The sequence below is a fragment of the Hemiscyllium ocellatum genome, chromosome 11 (assembly GCF_020745735.1).
Source record: "Hemiscyllium ocellatum isolate sHemOce1 chromosome 11, sHemOce1.pat.X.cur, whole genome shotgun sequence".
In the NCBI taxonomy this organism is placed as follows: Eukaryota; Metazoa; Chordata; class Chondrichthyes; order Orectolobiformes; family Hemiscylliidae; genus Hemiscyllium; species Hemiscyllium ocellatum.
Genome location: NC_083411.1, coordinates 37,805,917 through 37,827,778, shown reverse-complemented (window position 1 = coordinate 37,827,778; position 21,862 = coordinate 37,805,917). Strand labels below are relative to the sequence as shown.

General features: G+C 39.7%; 1 protein-coding gene across 2 annotated transcripts in view; it reads left to right on the top strand.

Moving 5' to 3' along the window:
* The window catches only part of arhgap20b (Rho GTPase activating protein 20b), a 114,532-nt gene extending 103,809 nt beyond the window's left edge, over positions 1 to 10,723 (top strand). For both annotated transcript variants that reach the window (XM_060832520.1, XM_060832521.1), the window contains exons 14-15: positions 6,177 to 6,294; positions 7,864 to 10,723. In XM_060832520.1, coding sequence (XP_060688503.1) covers positions 6,177 to 6,294; positions 7,864 to 9,635 — 1,890 coding nt within the window. In that variant the 3' untranslated portion in view covers positions 9,636 to 10,723. The remainder of the gene's footprint in view (positions 1 to 6,176; positions 6,295 to 7,863) is intronic.
* The last annotated feature ends 11,139 nt before the right edge of the window (positions 10,724 to 21,862 follow it).

The window sequence follows — 21,862 nt, the reverse complement described above, 5'->3', positions numbered from 1 at the left end:
TCCAAGGAGCAGGAAAATTGATGTTTCAGGCAAAAGCCCTTCATCAGGAAAGACTTTTGCCCAAAAAGTCAATTTTCCTGCTCCTCGGATGCTGCCTGACCTGTTGTGCTTTTCCAACACCACGGTCTTGACTCTAATCTCCAACATTTGTAGTACTCACTTTCACTTAAGAGAAAGAGTCACCAATCACCTCCTTGTTTTCCTGTGATGTCATACTTTGAGTCTGACAAGTAGAATTAGGTTGAAAGGGTTTTCTGTGTCTGGTTTAAAACACACCCCTCACTCCTCCCCCCCTCAAACCACACTCCGACATTCTGTGTACTGGGTCTCCCTCTCTGAAGTGGGCCTCCCTCTCTGTGACCAGTTTAAAGCCCCACACTCCACACTCTGTATACTTGGCCTTCCTCTCTGTGTACTTGGCTTTCCTCTCTAAGTCTGGTTTAAAACACCCCCTCCTCCCCCCCCACCACACACACACACACACACACACACACACACACTTTCTACACTCTGTGTACTTCCCCTTCCTCTCTGTGTCAAGTTTAAACCTTGCCACCACACTCCACACTCCATGTACGCGGCCTCCCTCACTGCCATCAGTGTTACCTCCCGCTATTGCTGTGCCTCTCATAATGTCTGTATTCCATATATTGGACCCCCTCTCTGCTGCTGCTTTCCATCTCCTGTCACTGCTGCTATTCTTCCACAGATCCACTCTCTACGTACTTAATGATTGTTTCAATGTAGGGAATCATCCTCATCCAAATATAAAATCAACCATAGTTATGGGATTCATCAAGACTGTTTGCTCTAAACCTATGTAACATATTGACCATAGCGTCTATAGTTTCACAGAACGCAATCTTGAGGAATGACTGCAAGGCAGGAGATGGTCAACCTTATCACACTTACTGCTCTCTGAATATGTCTCTCCACATGTCACGATTTGAAGAGATGGAGGAAACAGAAGGACAATCAGGCGTATTAGAAACGGATTAGTAAATTTTACTCTTGGCTTTTAGTTGAAAGGAAGCCATTTCCTTCAAGTACAACAAAACATTTATCACAATTGAGCTTAAAACAAAATATGTATCATTAATAGTTCAATGAACATTCTCTCATACCCTTTGATCATGAATACAGTTGTAGATTCTAATCATGTGATATTTGTTTTCTTTGATAAAGTTTCTCACAATTTGTTTCCAACTGTCAATTCAAGTTTAGTTCAAAATAATTCAAATCAGACATAACTTGAAATTGGAATCAGAGAAATAATTGGATTTATGGTGTGATTATTCAGTCCTGGAGTGAGCAATTTGGGTGAGCAATTGGAACCACTTATATTCATCTACGTTCCCTCTGAGAGCAGGCAGCACCAGACAAATACATTCACTCTTATAAATATTATATTTGTGTGTTAACCAAACCCAATCAGAATAACAAAAGAAATGTAAAAAAACGGATGTGTTCTAAAGTTCTGATCACTATTCGGCAAGTAAAGACAGGATCCATCTCAGTTGTGAGGTGGATAATACAGTAACATGTCATTTGTATGCTATTTTTCAAGGTCAGTTCCTTTCATAGTTTTATGTGCAGGTTTGTACAGGCACAGTAATGATTAGCCTGTCACTTGTTAGGTTATTGGTCCCCATACACTTGAATCTATGCCATGACACAAACTACAAAGTTTTATGTGTTTCCTGATCACTACAATAACTGGCAGGTTGAAAATATTCCAGCCTTCCTGATAGGTTCACATAAAGATAAGTAAATATTTAAACGAGGAAACAGAACACTGACAATATTCACAGGATCGTACTCCTTACAGCACTAAATATTGCTTATGGCTGCTAATTTTAGGCTGTATTAGTTGTACTCTGTTTCTGCTTAATTGGGTTCATTCCCTCAGTATGGATGGCAGGGTTTGCATATGTCTCATCAACCCTATCTTAGTTTTACAAGCTCTCCCACAGTGAAGATCTGTTGGTTGTTAACCGATATAATCGGTGGTGGATCGTTGGCTCAAACAACTTTCTCCTCTTTCCATCTCTCTTATGGTCACTCTTAGAGGCTGCTTTTGTTGATTGGGAGGTCTTGGAATGAATTTTGATAATAGATCATTAATATAGCTGTTGTCAGACTTCAGCTTCCCTGATGCAATGTTGATATAGCAAACCTTCATAGTGGTTTGAGATGACCTTCCAGATGTTTCCTTTGATCCTGTTTTGAACATGCTCCCTGGCGGAACTCAGAGTTAAACATTTGTTTGAGTAATATTGAGTCAGGCATTCTTACAACAAACTGCATCCACCCCAGCTGATGTGAGATGATTGTAACCTTGGCGTGTCTGCATCTTGGAAAACATTCATGTTTGCCCTTTTGCCCTGCCAAGATAATGTTCCAGTGTTGCTCAGCAAAAACGCTGTTCAGAAGTTTGGGAGAAATATTCACTAATAAATTTTGAATTTAGTGTGAAGCCTGATAACACCATTTTTGAAATCTCACAAATGTAATTTACCACAGGCAGAGTAACACATTGAATTTAATGGTATATCTCACTATCAGTGTCAGCTTTTTATGATAGGTAGCTTCCAAGATAGGAAGGTGAAAGAGATTTTTCAACATCTCACTGCAAATCTCAAATGAAGACAATTCACCAAGGCTTTTTGGATGGCACCTTGCAACACACAACCACTTCCATCTAGAAGGACACAGATAGCAGTTACATGAAAAGCCACCACCTGAAAGATCCCCTCCAAGCCACTCACCATCCTGACTTGGAAATGTATCGCTATGCTTTCAGTGTGGCCGAGTCAAAAATCTGGAAATCTCTCCCTAACTGCACTATAGATGTTCCCACAGCAGATGGACTACAGTGGTTCGAGGAGGTGATTCATTACCACCTTCTCAAGGACAATAGGGATGAGCAATAAATCTGAGTTTTGCTAATGATGCTAACTTTCCATGAAAGAGTAAACAGAGATCATTCCTAGTAAACTAATTTTTAGTCTTTTGGTCACATAGACTGCACTAATAGTGCAATTCTTAGCAAGAGAATGTTTTTACTTCCAACCAGAAATTTCAAACTGAAAGTTTAAAATAAAGCTCAACTGATATATTCATCTAGTGGGTGCAAACCAAACAAGAGTTAAAAATGATCAGACATTGGAAAGTATTTTGGAGCCCAGAAATAGGGATTAAAATGACATAATGTGATGTTAGGAACAAATGTTTGAAAACATTTGGTATTTTAATAAAAGTGCTAAGGATTTAAAGTAAATGTGTTCATGTCTCAAATGATAAGGGAACAGAGGAATCTCATGTAAATGTATTCATTAATCTGTTAAGAACACCACGCAATGTAAATTCGAATCAAAAAACACCTTGACTATTTCAAAGTTTATTTTGCAATGCTTCACAGGACCTGATCAAATTAATTTTGAAATACTTTAATATTGTACACTCCAAAAATGCAGGTGCCCCCATTTGTACATGCATTGTGCGAATGTTTGGTAGACACATATTATACTATATTATAGAAGGAATCTAAAACTACATAGGATTTGGAACAAATGTTGTTACACCTGGTTTTTGGCTTCAGTTGGATGGTTAGTACAAAGATCGATCCAGTACATTTAAGTGCTGTTGCTAAGCAAGATCACTGTCTTGCCTATTACATTTAAATTCATCTTCTGAATTAGCTTGCTTATATGAATATTCACACAGCTGAATGAAAAAGTCAGGCAGAAGATTCAAAAATCTGAAAACATATACCAACAGATTTAAGAACCGTTTCTTCCCCGCTGCTACCAGACTTTTGAATGGATCTCTCAAATATTAAAGCTGGTCTTTCTCTGCACCTTCTCTGCAGCTGTAACACTATATTCCGCATTCTATTACCCTGATATACTTTGTAAGTTATGATTTTCCTGGATAGCACACAAAACAATACTTTTCACTGTATCTTGGTTCGTGTGACAATAATAAATTAAACCAAATCAAAATCAAAAAATGAATTTCAATTTATGGAGCACTTTATTGAGTCCTCAGACTATTAAAGATTCTTTGAACCAAGAGATTAATTTTAAAGTCCAGTCACAGTTAACAACAGCACTCAAATTATATATAAACACTATCTCATTGACAACATTAATACATAATTCCCTATTGTCAGCTTGGATTATATGTTCAAGTCAATAGTAGGCTAAGAATCTGCCAACTAAAGGAATCTGACAGTTAAAGAGGAAAACGTTTTCTTGTGTTTCATTGTCAGCACATTATTTCATAATTGATCCATTTTTAACTTCTCAGTATTGATTCCTGAATCCTAGCACATTCTTCAACTTTCATTATTTTTCCATCAAATGAAACATAAAGTTACTCAAAGGCACAAGGTGCAAAGCAAGCACAAATGATGAAGGCCAACTGCCTAATGCAGAAAGGGCCTACAATTCCACTATTAAGGCAATCCCTGACTCACCCGACATTTTCCAAATGTTTAGTGAACGTTTCATCATCCACCACTTCATCTTTTGTATTGGTAGTCTGTCCAGCTGATAATTTTATTACTAAACCCTGGATGTTATAGCATGGATGTTTATCACCAAGTCAGTTATTGGGAGTTAGGAAAATGTTTGACATTATGTACTCAGCTTAGGAAAAGGTATCCACAAAGACATGATCTCCATTGCCAGGAAATGAGTATAATTGTGCCAGCTGACTCAGGAAAGTGTGGCCAAAGCTGTTGGTCTCTACAGTGGTCTGTTTAAAAGGCCTTCTTTGGTGATATAAGATTTCTTTCTCAGTTAAAATGAAAAGCAGTAAGGCCTTCTAGCCCTCATACCTCTTTGTGATCAACCCCTCATATACTCTACATGTCATCTCATGCAACCTATTAGTACGTACAGTTAAAGCACATGGGATTGGGAGTAGTGCACTGACATGAATAGAGAACTGGTTGGCAATCAGGAAACAGACTAAGAATAAATGTTCTTTTTCCAAATGGTGGGCTTGTACCCCCAGATATCCGCAATGAAGGAACTAAATATAACATCTCCGGGTTTGCAGATGATACAAAAATTCCTGAGCTCTAAGTTATGCAATACCTCATTGATAGCTCTGGCTCTCTGATCGCTACTGTTCATTGCACAACGCTTACTTACTTTAATCCATTTTAAGTGCTTGCTGTTCCTATTATTGACACTTTAAAGAGTTGAAATGGTTGACACTTTTATTGCCGTGAAGGAGAAGGACTTTTTAAAAAAACATTGTAGGAAGAATTAAATGAATGGCTTTTAAAATTTTTTAACGTCTCCTACTGTCACTTTATGTTTCATTGGTTCCATATGGAAATGTCATTGCCTAGCATCAAGAGTATTAGGTGCCATAGAAGTGGGTGGGGGCATAGTTGAAATCAGGGGCAAGAGCAGCGAAATAACCTTAAATAACCATTAATATTACTCTCAGTAAAACTAAATAAAGTTTATTCCAATTATCTTCAATTGATAGTTGGTGTCCTATTTCTATCACGAGCCAAATTTGCAAATTAAAGTGGTCTGACGCTGGCGGGTAGACAAGCTCCTACTGGAAAGCCACTTTTAGAATGATATCAGCTCACATAATTTCAAGGGACTACCATAGCTTTTCTCTCCAATTATGCCAGAAATGTCTCTCTCCAAATATTACTTGCTTAAATAAAGTTTTATAGTCCTTTTTGAACTGAGCAGTTATTTGAACAAACTCATGGTTAATTTTGTGAAGATATTTTTTGCAGTTCTTTCGAAATCAGCACTTTCCAGTTTTAAAAAATATAGTCAGGTCAAATAGTCACCATAGATGTGGAGAAAATGAAAACTATTCTTATGTAAAGTATCATTCATATCATGCTTTAATATAGTTATGAACTTTATTACATTTTTACTTAATAAAAAAAAAGCCATTGTAATAAAAAATGTAAAGCAGGTGTTTTCTCAATGCTGTACTTAAAGCTTTAGTATTCTTCTTAGAATAGTTTGCTCAAAATTACGTGACCAATGCCTACTAAAAATTAATCCTTATTTCCCACTCCTTTCTTACATCTTCTGTTGCTGCACTCTGTGCATTTCATTATGCTAAAGAAATTATACAAGTTTGTGTTGTTGAATGTGTTGGATCTGGAATTTTGTGGTCTCTTTCAGGTGGCCATTCTGGTACAATTCATGATTGAAAACTCTTACCGAATCTTTGGGAGTGGTCTGAATTCACTATTTGGAGAATCAGGAGATGTTCAGCGAGGAAATTCTGAGGACTCACTGGGTTTGTGGTGTCTTGCTTATTAGATTTTTTTTAAGTTACTTATTAACTGGTTCTAAAGGGTCAACAGGTTTCTGTTGATTGGGTTTATTATCTGTAAAATGCTAGTGCAAAAACATCAGCACAAAATTTGTTAACTGATTTAGAATAAAAGTAGTCACAAGTCTCAGTGTCAGGAGGCAGTTTAAAATGGGAATGCTCATGGATAATAAACTTGCCCCACCACCCCGTCTCCATTCTTATCTATCATTTACACAATGTGAAATAATGGGGGAAAAATTGACAAGCATTGTGCAACATTTCTGGGTGCAAACCAGAAAGCATAGTTTGATGAGAGCAAAGAATTAATTTCTATCACCCGAAGGTTTTTTTGCTTTGGATGTATGTTCATTGTATGGTGCTGATTGTTAACCTCAAGCAAGTCCACATTTTTTTAAATCTCCGTGTCTTCCCAGTAAGTGTCAGATTTAAGTTCAGTAGCACAAACATAATTCCTGAGTCAAGAAGTCAACAGTTCAAGCAATTTAAACACATGATTCAGGCTGACAATTTAATAAATACTGAGAAAGTTATGCACTGTCTAAAGTGCCATCTCTCAAGTAAAATGCTAAACTGAGGCTCCATCTGTCCTTCCAAACGTATGTGAAATATCTCTTGGTACTAATTGCAGAAGTCCTGATTCTTATTTATCTTTGAACCAACATAATTGAAACAGATGATTTTGTTTCATTGCTGTTTGTGGGTTTCTCCTACATTGTACTTCAAAAGGTACTATGTTGTTAGAAAGTGCTTTGGTATACCCTGAGATAATGAGAAACACTAGATAAACCTTTTCTTTTCCTTGTAATTTGTAATGTTGCTGAATTGAACGTTTTTTTCCTTTGACTATACTTTAAATTTCTTGGCTGTGAAATTGGACTTTGTCATGCTGCTGTTGCTAGAGTTTCATAAGCCCTAACTCAGCAAGTAGTGCAATAGATATTGTAATCTGCAAAGGGAGGTAGTGTGCGCAAGACATGTGTGTACTGCTGGGATTAGGCATGATCAGATCATAGGATCAACCAACTGGCACAGTTGATTTGGCGCATACTTTTGACCATGACGAACAGATGACCTTTGGTCTCCTTGTGCCTGTGCCTCAAAAGCTAATCTCTGCTGATGAATTTATGTAAACATATAATTCTTGTTAGGCCAATGGTCAAGCAAGTAAATACATTGTTTGGTGCCAAATTAAATCATAAAGTCCAAAATTCTAATCCATGATTAGTTGTTCTCGGTTAAGGTAACAATAAAGAACCAAACCATGTCTGTAATATGAAATAAATGAAACCAAACCAGAGTTTCTACTCTAAATGCCTGTATTTTAATTCAAACAGCAAAGATGAAAGATGGGGAACAGTTTTTATTTGATCTCTGTTAATAAATAGTTATCATACTTCATTGACTTAAATGATGATATGACTGAGTGTTTCTGAAACAGTTTTACAGTAAGAGTCAACAGCCTAACAGCATGAGAAAATCATGTTGAAATGTTGCAACATTCTGATCTTTCTTTCAATATTATTTCTGCAGATATCGGCTTGTTGCAGCCACAGTATTCATCTGACGATATGGATTCAGAATTATCTGATCAAAAAAGGCAAGAAGTTCAAAACGACCAGTCAAGTGATTCCGTCTTCAGCACCTTGAATGATTCTGGACTGCACACAGCTGACAGACCCAAAGACATCTGGAACCAGCAGAGCTTATTCAGTGAAGAAGTTCCATGTAAGAAAATCTTAGAGAAGAGTGACAGTGGAGATCTTTGCGAGCAGTTGGAAAATGAATCTTTGTATTCGTGCTCCTCTGTCTCTTCACTTGTAGCTATCCAGAGCATTCACTCAGCACGAGACCGTTGCTCATCTGAACCCAGTGTCTGCTTGTCACACCACCTTGCCTTGTCTCATGAGCCGGTCGCCCGCCAGTCAAGCTGTGATGCTGCCATGTCTCATGGCCATATTGATTATCTACAACAGCTGAAAAGGCTTCAGCTTGAAAGTCAGAGGTTATTGGATGATGGGAAAAGTCCTGGTTCTAATAAAATGAGATATAACCTTTGGAGGTCCCCTCAAATTAATTCCAGGCTGAAACAGCATAATTCACATAGAATGAATCTGTCAACAAGATCAAGCCTGTCAAGCCTGTCTTCTCCCACCACATCACCCTCCGAGTCTTCATTAAGTTCAATAGATAGTGCCTTCTCTTATTCTGACTCATCAGTATTTGGTCGCAATGATACTTCACACTTTGGAAATTCTATAAAAAGCCAGATACCCTCACCTTGTACTTCCAATAGGCTTACTGGCACATTATTTGGGACATCACCATCTTCAGTGGTTCGCTGTCTCGATAATTTGGATTGGTACAGTGAGGAAACAGAAAAAAAAGGAGACTTGGACGGTGAGAGTGACGGAGAGGATTTAGCTCAAATGTCAATGGAGCGCATGTCTCATGTGAAAAGCCAAAGATCTAAAGGTTCTGAAAAGGGTATTGATTGTTTTACAAACGTAGCATATATTGGATATGATGAACATGGGGAAAATTCTTTCCAAAATGATGCAAAGGAGTTAAACAGACAAACTAATAAAGAAAGAAGGAATAGGTCAACTGTTCCCAACGCAACACAATGTGTTTCATTACCTGTGGAGCCCAGTGTGGCGCCTTCTTACAGTGAGAATGTTAAACGCACTAAAATAACATTCTACATGGCACCAGGAAAGGTGTTCAGTGTACAAAATATGGATGATCAAGCGAGACAGAATCTTGAAGTTGACAATGCTACACAAGACAACAATAGCGTCTGCAGTGTATCACCACCCAGCAAAGGAAGTACTAAACAATCAGGTCAGACTTTAAAGGTCCACATCCCTCAAACTGTGTTTTATGGTCAGGACTCACCTTTGGTTCTCCAATCTGTTGCAAGGAGGCAGACATATGATGGATCCAAGGCATCGCAGAAAAACGTTACACCTGGGGACAGTTTAAAAAGAACACCTTCCACAGACTCTCCTTCACAGAGTGCCACACAATTATTAGATGGCTCAGCTCAACCCATATCTTCTCAGCAATGTAGCAATAACACGAGTAATAAAAGACACGCTATTCGATTTATATTACCTCCCTCACTTAAAACTACTGTTAAGGACTACTTCCTTTATAATGAAGCCAAGCACTGCCTCAGAGACACTAAGACAGTGGGGAGTGAACTAATTAGAAGAAGACAAGAATGGCAAAGTAGACGGTGCACTGATTCACAATTGGAAGACTTTGAAAATGTTATTTTCACAGATGAATCTTATGTCTGATATAGTAATCTTCTAACAATTATTTTTATCAAACATTTTTTTAAAACCAGGGCAACACTCCACAAGTTGCTACTGATTAAAATTAGTTCCTTTATGAAAGGCTACATGGTTTTAGACATTAATGCTGAACACCACCAATATTACCATTGCCTCAAAGTTTCTGTTTAAGAAACTAGCAGACAAAAACCTTTAGAATATTAGATCAATAATGACACTGAAGGTCACCATGGAACCCATAAAATTGGCTCAGCTCAATGCAAAAGCAATTCTTATTGACCAGTCCCATTCTTCTAGCCTTTTCCAGTTTCCCTGTAAATGTTTCCCTTCAGGTACTTCTCCAATTCCCCTTCAAAAACCAATATTGAACCCGTCTCCAGCACTCTTTCAAATAATGCATTCTGGATTAAAATCAATCCTGAAAGAGGATTTTCCTCATGTCATCTTTTGTGCTTTGGCCAATTTCTGTCTGTGGTAGACAAGCAGCAGGTTGGAAGAACACAGCAAGCCAGGCAGCATCAGGAGGTGGAGAAGTCAACGTTTTGGGTGTAACCTTTCTTCAGGACTAGGGGTGGTGGTAAGGGGAGTTACAGATAAAGGTGTGGGGGTGAGTGAGGGTTTTGGATGGAGAGAGGGATGGAGTGATGAGGTCATGTGGCTGTAATAACAAGTTTGTTTCATGGTGTGATCAAAGAGCTGGAGGGTTGAAGAGGTCACAGCAGTATGACAGTGAGAAAGGGAATCACTGAGTGCACGTCTGAGGGAGGCAAAGAGCTTCTTCAAAGTGGGCATCCTTTGAAGAGACTTCACAGTGGTACAAACTTAGTTAGAGACAAAAAAAAACTGCAGATGCTAGAATCCAAAGTAGACAAGTAGAAAGCTAGAAGAACACAGGAAGGTAGGCAGCATCAGGAGGTGGAGAAGTCAACATTTCAGATGTAAACATTCTTCAGAACTGGGGTGGGGTAAGCACAGTTGCAAATAAAGGTGGGGGTGGGGGGGGTGAAGTGAACACAGGGATACATATGCACAAATTGTTGATGACAGTTCTGGTTGCAAATGTGCTTGTAAGAACATATAAACTGCTGAACTTTATAAATAGAGGAATAGAGCATAAAATCATACAAGTTATGGTGAACACTTTTAACACACGTGTTCATCACTGGGTACCATATTTTTTGAGCAATATGAAGGTTTTTAAAAAGATACTGAAAAGATTTATGAAAATGGTTCTACGAATTAGAGATTTTAAATATGTGGATCGATTGGAGTAGATTTTTAGATTTCCTACAGTATGGAAACAGGTGCTTCAGCCCAACAAGTCCACACTGACCCTCTGAAGAACAACCCCTCTAATTAATGCACCTAATACTATGGACAATTGAGAAAGGCCAATCAACTTGATCTGCGCACCTCTGGATTGTGGGAGGAAACCAAAGCAACTGGAGGAAATCCACTCAAACACGGGAAGAATGTGCAAACTCCACACAGGCAATCACCCATGGCTGGAATCAAACTCAGTTCCCTGGTGCTGTGAGGCTGCAGTGCTAACCACTGAGCCACCATGCTGCCCCATAGCTGAGTTGTCTCCACTTCCTGTCTGTGTCTGTGTTCTCTACCTTGCAACCCTTTCCCCATTAGGGGAACCGTTTCTCCTTATCTTCTTTGTCTAGACCCTTATGAGTTTCAATAGCTCTATCAAACTGCCTCTCCATTCAAAGGAGAATAAATCCAGCTACTCCAATCTATCCACCTACTTAAAATCTCTAATTCTTGGAACCATTTTCGTAAATCTTTTCAGTTTCTTCTTTAAGACCTTCATATTGCTCCTAAAATGTGGTGACTAGTGATGAAAAAGTGTTTTAAAAGTATTCACCAAAACTTGTATGATTTTATGCTCTATGCCGCTATTTATAAAGTACAGCATTTCATATGTTCTTATCAGTATGTTTGCAACCTGAACTGTATCTAGAATTTGTGCATATGTATTCCCAGGTCTTTTTGTCCGTGCGTTCACTTTAGAGTTATCTGTTTAGTCTATACTGTTTCTCCTAAATCCTCCATTCAAAATGTATCATTTTACATGCAGTTTATTTCTTCTGAGAAATAGCCACTCATTCCACTAGCATGCATCCGCTTGAAATCTATTACAATTCTCCTCGTAATTCACAATATTTCTAAGTCTTACTTCATTTGCAAGCTTGTAAATTGTGCCCTGCCTACCCAAGTTTGAAATTATAAAATAAATGAAGAAAAACATTCATCCTTTAACAATCCCTCAATTTTCCATTTGGAAAGACAATCATTCAACACGACTGTTGACTCCCTGTTGCTCAGGCAATATTGTATTTATGCTGCCAGTATTCCTTTTGTTCCACGGGCTTCAATATTGCTGGCAAGTTTATAATGTAGCACTTTAGCAATGCCTTTAGAAAATCTCCAAATACCACATCACATTACCCTCACCAATCCTTTCTGCTGTCTAATCTAGAAAGTCAATCAAGTTGACCAATGACTGTTAACTATGTCCCAGTTTATTGTTTCCAGGAGCTTTTCCAACACTGAGGTTTAACTGACTGGCCTGTGGTTGCTACATTTATCCTTACATCCTTTTCTGAACAATGGCTCGGTTGTTTAGGTAGTAAGAATGTGGAGTGGAATAAGGCTAAAATGTGGGTTTAGTCCTTATACTGTTGTGGTAGTTCATGCCTTGCCCATGCTTGATGTGGAATGATGTTCCTCAGGCTATGTGACCTCTGTACTTCTAACATTAATGGATGTCTATGATTCCTAAGTGGACTTTGGCTAATTACCAAAGTTCTCACTTATAACGAAGCCATGTCATTTACTTACATTTGTAGGTCCTTTTTTTCCACTGTTATTTTCCCTCTTCTTACTATATGCCCTTATATTATTTCTGTTTCTCTCATATCTTTCTTTCATGTGATGTGCCTGTCTTTTCTTACACTCTTTTAGGTTTTCTTCAACACACCTCCTCTGAACTTTTTATAGTCAGCTTGGTTTTCATTTGAATTATTGTTGGCACCCATTTTCTGCTTTGTCCTACATACATTTCATATGTTTGTCCTCTCCAGGTCTTCACTCCATTGACAACTAGCTCTGGAGACCAAATGCAGTTCCAGAAATGGCCACCACTCCTGGTGACACTGCTGGAACCAGAGAGCTGGCAGCTCTTAGAAGCAGGGCTTCCTCTGCAAATTCGGGGAGAAAGTCTGAGTCAAATCAGTCAATAGACTATAAGCTGCAAAATGGCTGCAGAGTAAATCAGCTAAATTGAACAAGGCTCACGCCCAATTGTTTTGTGAGAGACTGAACATCCCAATTCCAGCACTGAAATCAGCTGATGGGTATTCTTGGTTTTGGGGACTCCTAAAATTGGCAATAAAATTTGCATGTGTGGCAAATACATGACTGATCAAATGAAATGAATTTTCAATGGTTCAGTGTTCAAGAACATTCTATTTCACCTTGTCAGTCTGGGTACAGTATTGATGGTGGGGGGTGGTAGCACAGGTGGAGAGGTTGCCAATTTAATAGCTGTGGCTCTATTTAGGATGTTGTGATTGCAGTTAGATAGGAGAAGCCAATATTCCTACTCCTGCTTTGAGTCCAATGATTCCTGTGATAAAGTGTGTGTAATGATCCTTTTTACAAAGCATGTGCATGAATATCCAGTGAGAGCAAAACTGAGCTTTATTACAAAGCCATCCATGAAATATGTTTAACTTGTTAACACTTCTTATCTGAGTTCATGAAAATTAATGACTACTTGAGGTGCTGGAGGACTGTAGACACTTGTGTAATTGTATGCTAGTAGTGGAGCAAGGGATAATCATAAAATAAGAATTGCAAATAGCACTTATATTTCCTTAAAATCTACCACTGAGCAAAACATTTGTTTGCTCAGTTGTCTGTTCCTTTCCCTGACTCTTTTTATGATTTCTGCAGTTTCAAGCTTGCTGCTATGGTACATTCCATTTATCATGCATTTGGACTTTTTTACAATGGTACACATTTCTCAATGTTATAGAAGATGTTTATAATTTTCAATTTAAAAGAATGCTGTGTCCTTGTTCCTGCATAAACAACATTGATTGTATAATGTACAGTGTTGAACCAAATGTTAAGCTGTTGCATTCATTTTAATCTGAGTTATAACTACATTGAACATTACTTACTAGGAAGAATGCTGTGGAGCACCATATTTATTACAACTAATGAACACTGAAGATTTTTAACTGTATGAAGCTTCATTAAAAATGAGTTAAAACAGTGTGTTGTGAGCCATTGGGATCTAAAGGTCCCAAATCCAGGTCTGCAGTACAGTACTGAATTAGTTAGTCTCATACAACGTAGGTCAGAGAAGGAAAGAATTATTCTGGTTTGCATGGCCATTTGCTGACCCTGGTTGAAGGGCATGCTTGTCTAGAAGTTGGTTGAAAAAGGATTGAGCTTGAATATATTGCCCAGTACAGTTAAAGGGCTAAAAAGAGTTCATTGTTGAACTTAGATGAAGAATAGCCACACATATGTGGTAACAAGGTATCACAAGTGGCCATGCAACCTAATGCCTCCCCCCCCCTCCAAAGAATTGGTAAAGTTAAAACTATAGAACAGAGTCTATTACAATAATATATTCAAACTGTGTAATGCTGGATATTACTAAATAAGACAAACAAATACTACCTTCACATCTTTTTTTATATTAACCTTCAGTCATAAAACTGTGGTCCTATAAAATCTTGCTGGGGAATATGTTGAATAAGTTGAACAAACATCTCTGAGCTCTGCAATATGCATATGTCCCGCATATGTCTCACATCTGCCCTCAGGAAATGCATGCAATTTTTATCATTATGTAAACTAGAGTAAAAAGCCAATGGTCATGGTGCACACAACATCTAAATGAAAACATGCTTTAACAACAATGAAAAGGGCAAAGTATCAGGAAGTAGTAATTAAGTAATCAATATTTGATTTTCATAGCCTGTAAGTTAAAGACAGAAAGAAAAAAGCAGGGAGATAAGGAATTATGCAACTCTGAGATTCCAAGAAATATTTGGGAGAGTTTCCTGGACAATCTGGGTGCAGTGTTTATCAGGAAATAGGGCAAGTTTGACCTTCCTTGGAGAGGAACTTAGTCCTTTTACTATCGTGATGAGAACAAAATTTGGCACTTACATTTACACGTGTACCTTAACGTCCCAGTTTTGTTAATATTTGCTGTACCCAGGTATCCCAGAGCAGACTCACTTTACAGCTAGCTTCAATACACGTCACCAGACTGAGCAAAGTATTAGGAAAGCTTTTTCAGTTATCTTCCATTGCAACAAAAATAAATCAGATTCATTTAAATTTTAAGAGCTAGCCATGCCAGTTTGGGTATATTTTGACTCTGTTACTCTCTTCTTACTATTATTACCAAGCAGGAAAACCACTAAGACATCCCTATTTGCCCCCACCAGTTAAAATATTTTAGCTGCGTGTTGGTGATGTCATGGACATCTTCATTGCATATTTGAAGGACATAGCTGGGTTCAGGTGAGTGTTTCTGCAGCCTGCTCAGGATATTCAGTTAAAATTCCAGGCAATGGGAATAACAGGTTGACAGTGCCAACTGATCAATGATGATTATCCACCTAGTTTCTGAGTGGTGGCAGAACCAAAATTATATTGATTATTGTCTTAAAATGTTGTCCAAATATGCACCTTGGAGGTGTCAGGTCAGTTTGGTTTGAAAGTCAGCAGTTATGGCAATCGCTTCAGAATCTGTCTCATTAGATTGAATTTTATCATAACAGACTAGCATGCCAAAGACAGTCCAGAAGTGAGTCAAGATCCTGTTTTATTCAATACTAGACTTTGCTGTTGCTCTTTAATGATCTTAACATTCCAGTTTCAGTATCCTGATCAATCACAAAGATAAGTAAGATGACGTAACAAAGGAAGGATTTATGATTACAATGAGTGTTGCAGGGATCAGAAACCCTTCACTAGACATTGCTTCCAGAGTTTTCACATCCACAGGAAGACTGCATCCTAGGTTTGTCATTGTAACCTGGGAGTTCTGCTGAAGGATCAGAGGTCATGCTTGCCAGGGGCAGGAGCACGTTTGGATGGAAGTTACCAAAGAAGTCAGAAGCAGGAGTGTGGTCTCTCAAATTTGAAGTTAGTTCCCCAAGAAGATCCGAAACCTCAGGAGGATTGGTAAAGCCAGTGGCATAAAACATTCTAGCCAAGCCATAGATTCAAAGAGTCATAGAGATAAAGCGCAGACTCTCAGTCCAACTCGTCCATGGTGACAGATATCCCAACCTAATCTAGTCACATTTGCCAGCACTTGGCCCATATCCCTCCAAATCCTTTCTATTCATATACCCATCCAAATGCCTGTTAAATGTTGCAATTGTACCAGCCTCCACCACTTCCTCTGATAGCTCATTCCATACATGCACCATGCTTTGCGTGAAAAAGTTGCCCCTTAGGTCCCTTTTATTTTTTTTTTTTTTTTAGACTTACAGTGTGGAAACAGGCCCTTCGGCCCAACAAGTCCACACCGACCCGCCGAAGCGAAACCCACCCATACCCCTACATTACCCCTTACCTAACACTACGGGCAATTTAGCATGGCCAATTCACCTGACCCGCACATCTTTGGACTGTGGGAGGAAACCGGAGCACCCGGAGGAAACCCACGCAGACACGGGGAGAACGTGCAAACTCCACACAGTCAGTCGCCTGAGTCGGGAATTGAACCCGGGTCTTCAGGCGCTGTGAGGCAGCAGTGCTAACCACTGTGCCACCGTGCCGCCCAATAGAATATTTTGAAACAGAAAACAAAGCATCTTTCTTCTCTCACACTAAACTTATGCCCTGTAGTTCTGGACTCCTCCACCCCAGGGAAAAGACTTTGTCTATTTAGGCAGAAATGAGTACTGCAGATACTGGAGATTAGAGTCAAGATTAGACTGGTGCTGAAAAAGCACAGCTGGTCAGGCAGTATCTGAAGAGCAGGAAAATCGACGTTTCAGGCAAAAGCCTGACCTGCTGTGCTTTTCCAGCACCACACTAATCTTGACTTTGCTATTTACCCTATCCATGCCCTTCATGATTTTATAAATCTCTATAAGGTCACTCCTCAGCCTCTGATGCTCCAGGGAAAACAGCCCCAGTCTATTCAGCTTCTCCCAATAGCTCAAATCCTCCAACCCTGGCAACACCATTATAAATCTTTTCTCAACCTTTCAGGATTCACAATATCCTTCCAATCGGAAGGAGACCAGAACTGCACGCAATATTCCAACAGTGGCCTAACCAATGTCCTGTACAGGCGTAACATGACTTCCCAACTCCTGTACTCAGTACCCTGAACAATAAAAGATAGCACACCAATGCCTTCTTCACTATCCTAACTACCTGCGACTCCGCTTTCAAGGAGCTATGAACCTGCACTCCAAGGTCGCTTTGTTCTGCAACACTCCCTAGGACCTTACCGCTGGGTGTATAGATTCTGTTCTGATTTGCTTTTCCAAAATGCAGCACCTCACATTTATCTAAATTACACTCCATCTGCCACTCCTCAGCCCATTGGCCCATCTGATCAAGATCCCATTGTAATCGGAGGTCATCTTCTTCATTGTCCACTACACCTCCAATTTTGGTGCCATCTGCAAACTTACTAGCTATACCTCCTATGTTCACATTCAAATCATTTATATAAATGACAAAAAGTAGTGGACCCAGCACTGATTCTTGTGGCAGTCCACTGTCACAGGCCTCCAGTCTGAAAAGAAACCCTCTACCACCATCCTCTGTCTTCTTCCTTCAAGTCAGTTCTGTATCCAAATGGCTAGTTCTCCTTGTATTCCATGAGATTTAACCTTACAACTAGTCTACCATGGGGAACCCTGTTGAGCCACATGGTCTCTCTTTTCCAATATTCTCCTTTTCTTCATTCCTCACTTTGCAGCTCTACTCAATCTCTTCCCCTCAGGCACCTCCCCAAATTCCCATTCAAATAGCCAACACTCACACTGAGCCTCCTGCATGTCATTTCACATCTATGCCTCCACAAATATTATTCTTTCCATTCCTCACACAATCCATTTCCCACACTCTTAACTCTGGTTTCTCTTCTTGCAAGAAGAAGAAACTGCAGGAAAAGATGTGAGAGATCAGGGTTGATGAGAGTGGAATGGCTCAATGGGAACTGTGGTAGCCGACTATGATAAATACCTTGATAACCACTAGCAATGTGTGCCCAGCTGGTCTACTTGGAAGGAGGTCTCGTTCCAAGAAACTTCAGATATCAATGACAACCTGATGTGGGAGACTGAACCACTCGCAGTATTGATGCTTATCAATAGCCAATCTTTGACTGTAGAGGATGTGTAGGGGTCTGACCTCTTAGACGTTGGATGGCTATGTCAACCTGTTCTCAAAATTCAGAAAGCAAAAAGGGCAAATTCAATCCTGCATGTGCATACATCATTTCTGAAAATTCAATGACGAGGGCTACCAATCAGAAAAAGATTGACCACATCCATGGCAGGGACAGAATCTTGAGAGGTGCTCCTCCAACTAGAAAACCTGTCTTTCCCTTGAAGGCTGCTCCAGTTCATCCAATTACAGTTTCCCTCCCTTTCCTACTTGCTGTTCCACAAGAAACAGAATCTGTGATTGGAGGAGCAGAACAAGTGGCAGGACGAAACCTGTCATTAGATGAGTTGAAGGATTTAAACTGGTCAATGCCAGGCTCGCCATGCAGGAGCTATTCTCGGAGGGAAATATAGAGCAGCTATTGGGGCTGGCTCTGAGTACCTGACAGAAAATAGGATTTGAGTGTTGGGTGAGCGAGTGTCCTCAGGAATTGATTCTGCTACTTTTGTGCTGTAATCTAACCTTCTGTTTGAAACACTATTTTAATGTTCTTCTCTATAGGGATAAAATAATTATATTTGAATGGCAGCACTGAAACGTTTGGTGTATTAAGAGGGTATCTTGTTGAATTTTTAATTTTAAACCAGTTTATGGGAAGTCAAGCTCTACAGGAGACATGGGACTTCAGTTTAGCTCGCTGGGGATAGAGAAGCTAATTATATTTGGCATGTACATTGTTCTTGATAAATGGTCATAAGGTTTTCCAATAATCCCAGAGCCTTAGAAACGTTTTTGATGTTCACACATAAACAAATCAAACTTCTTTATCTCATCTTTTAGATTAGACTCTCTACAGTGTGGAAACAGGCCGTTCGGCCCAACAAGTCCACACTGCCCCTCCGAAGAGAAACCCACCCAAACCCATTCCCCTACTCTATATTTATCCCTGACTAACACACCTAATACTGTGGGCAATTTAGCATGGCCAATTCACCAAATCTGCACATCATTGTGATTGCGAGAGGAAACCAGAGCACCCGGAGGAAACCCACGCAGGCAAAGGGAGAATGTGCAAACTCCACACAGAAGGTGGGAATTGAACCAGGACTCTGGTGCTGTGAGGCAGCATTGCTAACGATTGAGCTGTAAAGACCCCATTTGGAAACAGAGTCGTCATAGGTTATGAGCCCTCAAAATTTATTTTGACCCCTGTTGTCTATTCCCTCTGAACTATCCTGTGGAACATTTGTTGAGAATATGGTTGATATGTTTAAGAAGAAGGCAGGTGCTGCTCTTCTGGCTGAACAGAGGCTCAGGAAAAAGTGAGGACTGCAGATGCTGGAAACCAGAGTTGAGATCAGAGTGGTGCTGGAAAAGCACAGCAGGTCAGGCAGCATCCGAGGAACAGGAAAATCGACATTTCGGGCAAAAGCCCTTCATCAGGAATGGCTTTCCCGATGAAGAGCTTTTGCCCAAAATATCGATTTTCCTGCTGCTCGGATGCTGCCTGACCTGCTGTGCTTTTGCAGCACCGCTCTGATTTGAACAGAGGCTCAGGCTAGGCTGGCATCGACAGATCCCAAGATGTGTCAATGCATCAGGAACAGAATGCTCATTGAAGATTGCAAAATGTTTAACACCATTTGCAAATCCTCAGATTCTGGAACAGTCCATAACCATATGCAGCAAGACCAGGACAATATCCAGGCTTGGCTGACAAATTGCAAGTGACATTCATGCCACGAAAGTAGCAGGAAATGACTATTTGCAAGGAGAGAATTTAACCATTGTTCTTTGATATTCAATAGCAATGCCATCATAATTCCCACAATCAACATCCTGGGGTTACCATTGATCAGAAACTGAACTGGACCAGCTATATGAATACTGTGGCTAAAGTAGCAGATTAGAGGCCAGGAACACGTTGCTGCAGATGCTAGAATCTGTACTGAAAACAACAAATGCTGGAGATCACAGCGTCTGTGGAGAGAGCAAGCTAATATTTCAAGTCTAAATGACTCTCCATCAGAATTAGGAATCCGTTACTCACCTTCTGACTCCCCAGAGCCTGTCCACTTTGTACAAAGTGCAAGTCAGGAGTATGATGGAATATTTCTCACTTGTCTGGATGAGTGCAGCTTCAATAATATTCAAGAAGCTTGACACAATCCAGGACAAAGCAGCCTGCTTGATTTGCATTAACATTCACTCCCACCAGCACCAACGTACAGTGACAACAGACACAAGGTGCATTGCAAAATTCATCGAAGTTCCTTAGCACCTTCCAAACTCCTAATTGCTTTCATCTAGAAGAGCAAAGCTAGTAGATACATGGGAACATGATCACCTATAATTCCCCCTCCTCATCATCCTGACTTGGAAATATATTGTCATTCTTTCTATGTTGCTGGATCTCAACCCTGAAACTGTCTCTCTAATAGAGTTGTAAATTTTACTGCACCAAATAGACTGCAGCATTTCAAAAGGCAGGTCACCATCTTCTCAAGGGAAATAGGCAATAAATGCTAGCCCAGCAAGCAACACCCACATCCCATAAGTAAACAAATGGCGAACGAAGCCTGAGATAGCTGAACTAAAATTTATCTTACAAGCAATGGGAGCATAGTTTCAGAAGATAGACTGTGACCAGCAACCTTACAGCTTTCACATCTGGAGCTAGTGGCTTTTAATGTTTGAAGCTATCCCAGTCCTTCAGGTTCGCTGAAAGCACTTGCATAGCTACAATACCCTTGCATAGTTCACACACAGCTTGGGAAACATGTGTGTTGGCTGCTAAAGCTAGAAAGCTAAATCCTGAGTTAACTGGAGATTTCAATGGCTAAATTATTTATCCAACAACTGCATGCAGGATTCTCACTTCCCTGCAAATCTATTTAATCCTGAAAATAGGTACGATCATGTTAGGCTTCCAGTCTAATACCACATTTCAGGGCTTTCACGTTGCGCTTGCATCCAAAACAACCCTTGCTGTTTTAATTTTTTGCCTTATGTCATGGTTGCCTTAGTACTATTTTCTCATTGGAAAATAATCCTGGGTGGTCTTTGGATCAGGGTTAGAACACTGGATCAGCAAGGAACTGACTAATAAATTGAAAGAGAATTGTTTACACACACTCAGTAATGAATTATATATGTGAAACCTAAAAGCACCACTTTCACCCATGAGGCAGTCACTCAATGTTAGTTTCTTCAGAGTAGGAGAGTATATTTGGGTTATGATGAACATTGAGTTTCAGTATTCCCACATACAGTCCAGCACAGGTACAAAATGCTATGTAATACTGAGGCTGACTTGACCGGTCAGTATAGGTCTCGAATTCAAGGTCAGGTTACAGCAGCTGAATGCCTGCAGCACAAAAAGATTATTTTATGGAGATAACAAGATACTGCTGAAACAATTTAAAAAGAAATACATTGTGGCCTCCTAGTGTATAGAATACAATAGAATCCCAATGGTATGTGAGACAAAACTGCTCCTTTAACAAGGCTATGCCGTTCTTGTTTTTTTTTCAGAGAGATCGTAAACGACATAGGCTCCAAAAAGTCTGGAGTTGAGGGGTTTTAGGGCCAATTTGATGATAGCTAACAGATATTGCTGCAGGGGAAGGCTTTTAAGTAAAAAAAAATGCTTGTACAATGAAAGGGGAGTGAACAGTTCTCCCAGCTCAGCTTTTCTCTGGTTTGGTTTGGTTTTGAGCAGTAATGTAGAAAAAAGCTGCTGGATCCAAAGAAGCAGGCCCAGGCTGGTCCTCTCTCTCTCTTATTTCACTGTTGTAAGACTCTGTGTTTGATTTTACCTTTTGTGCCAA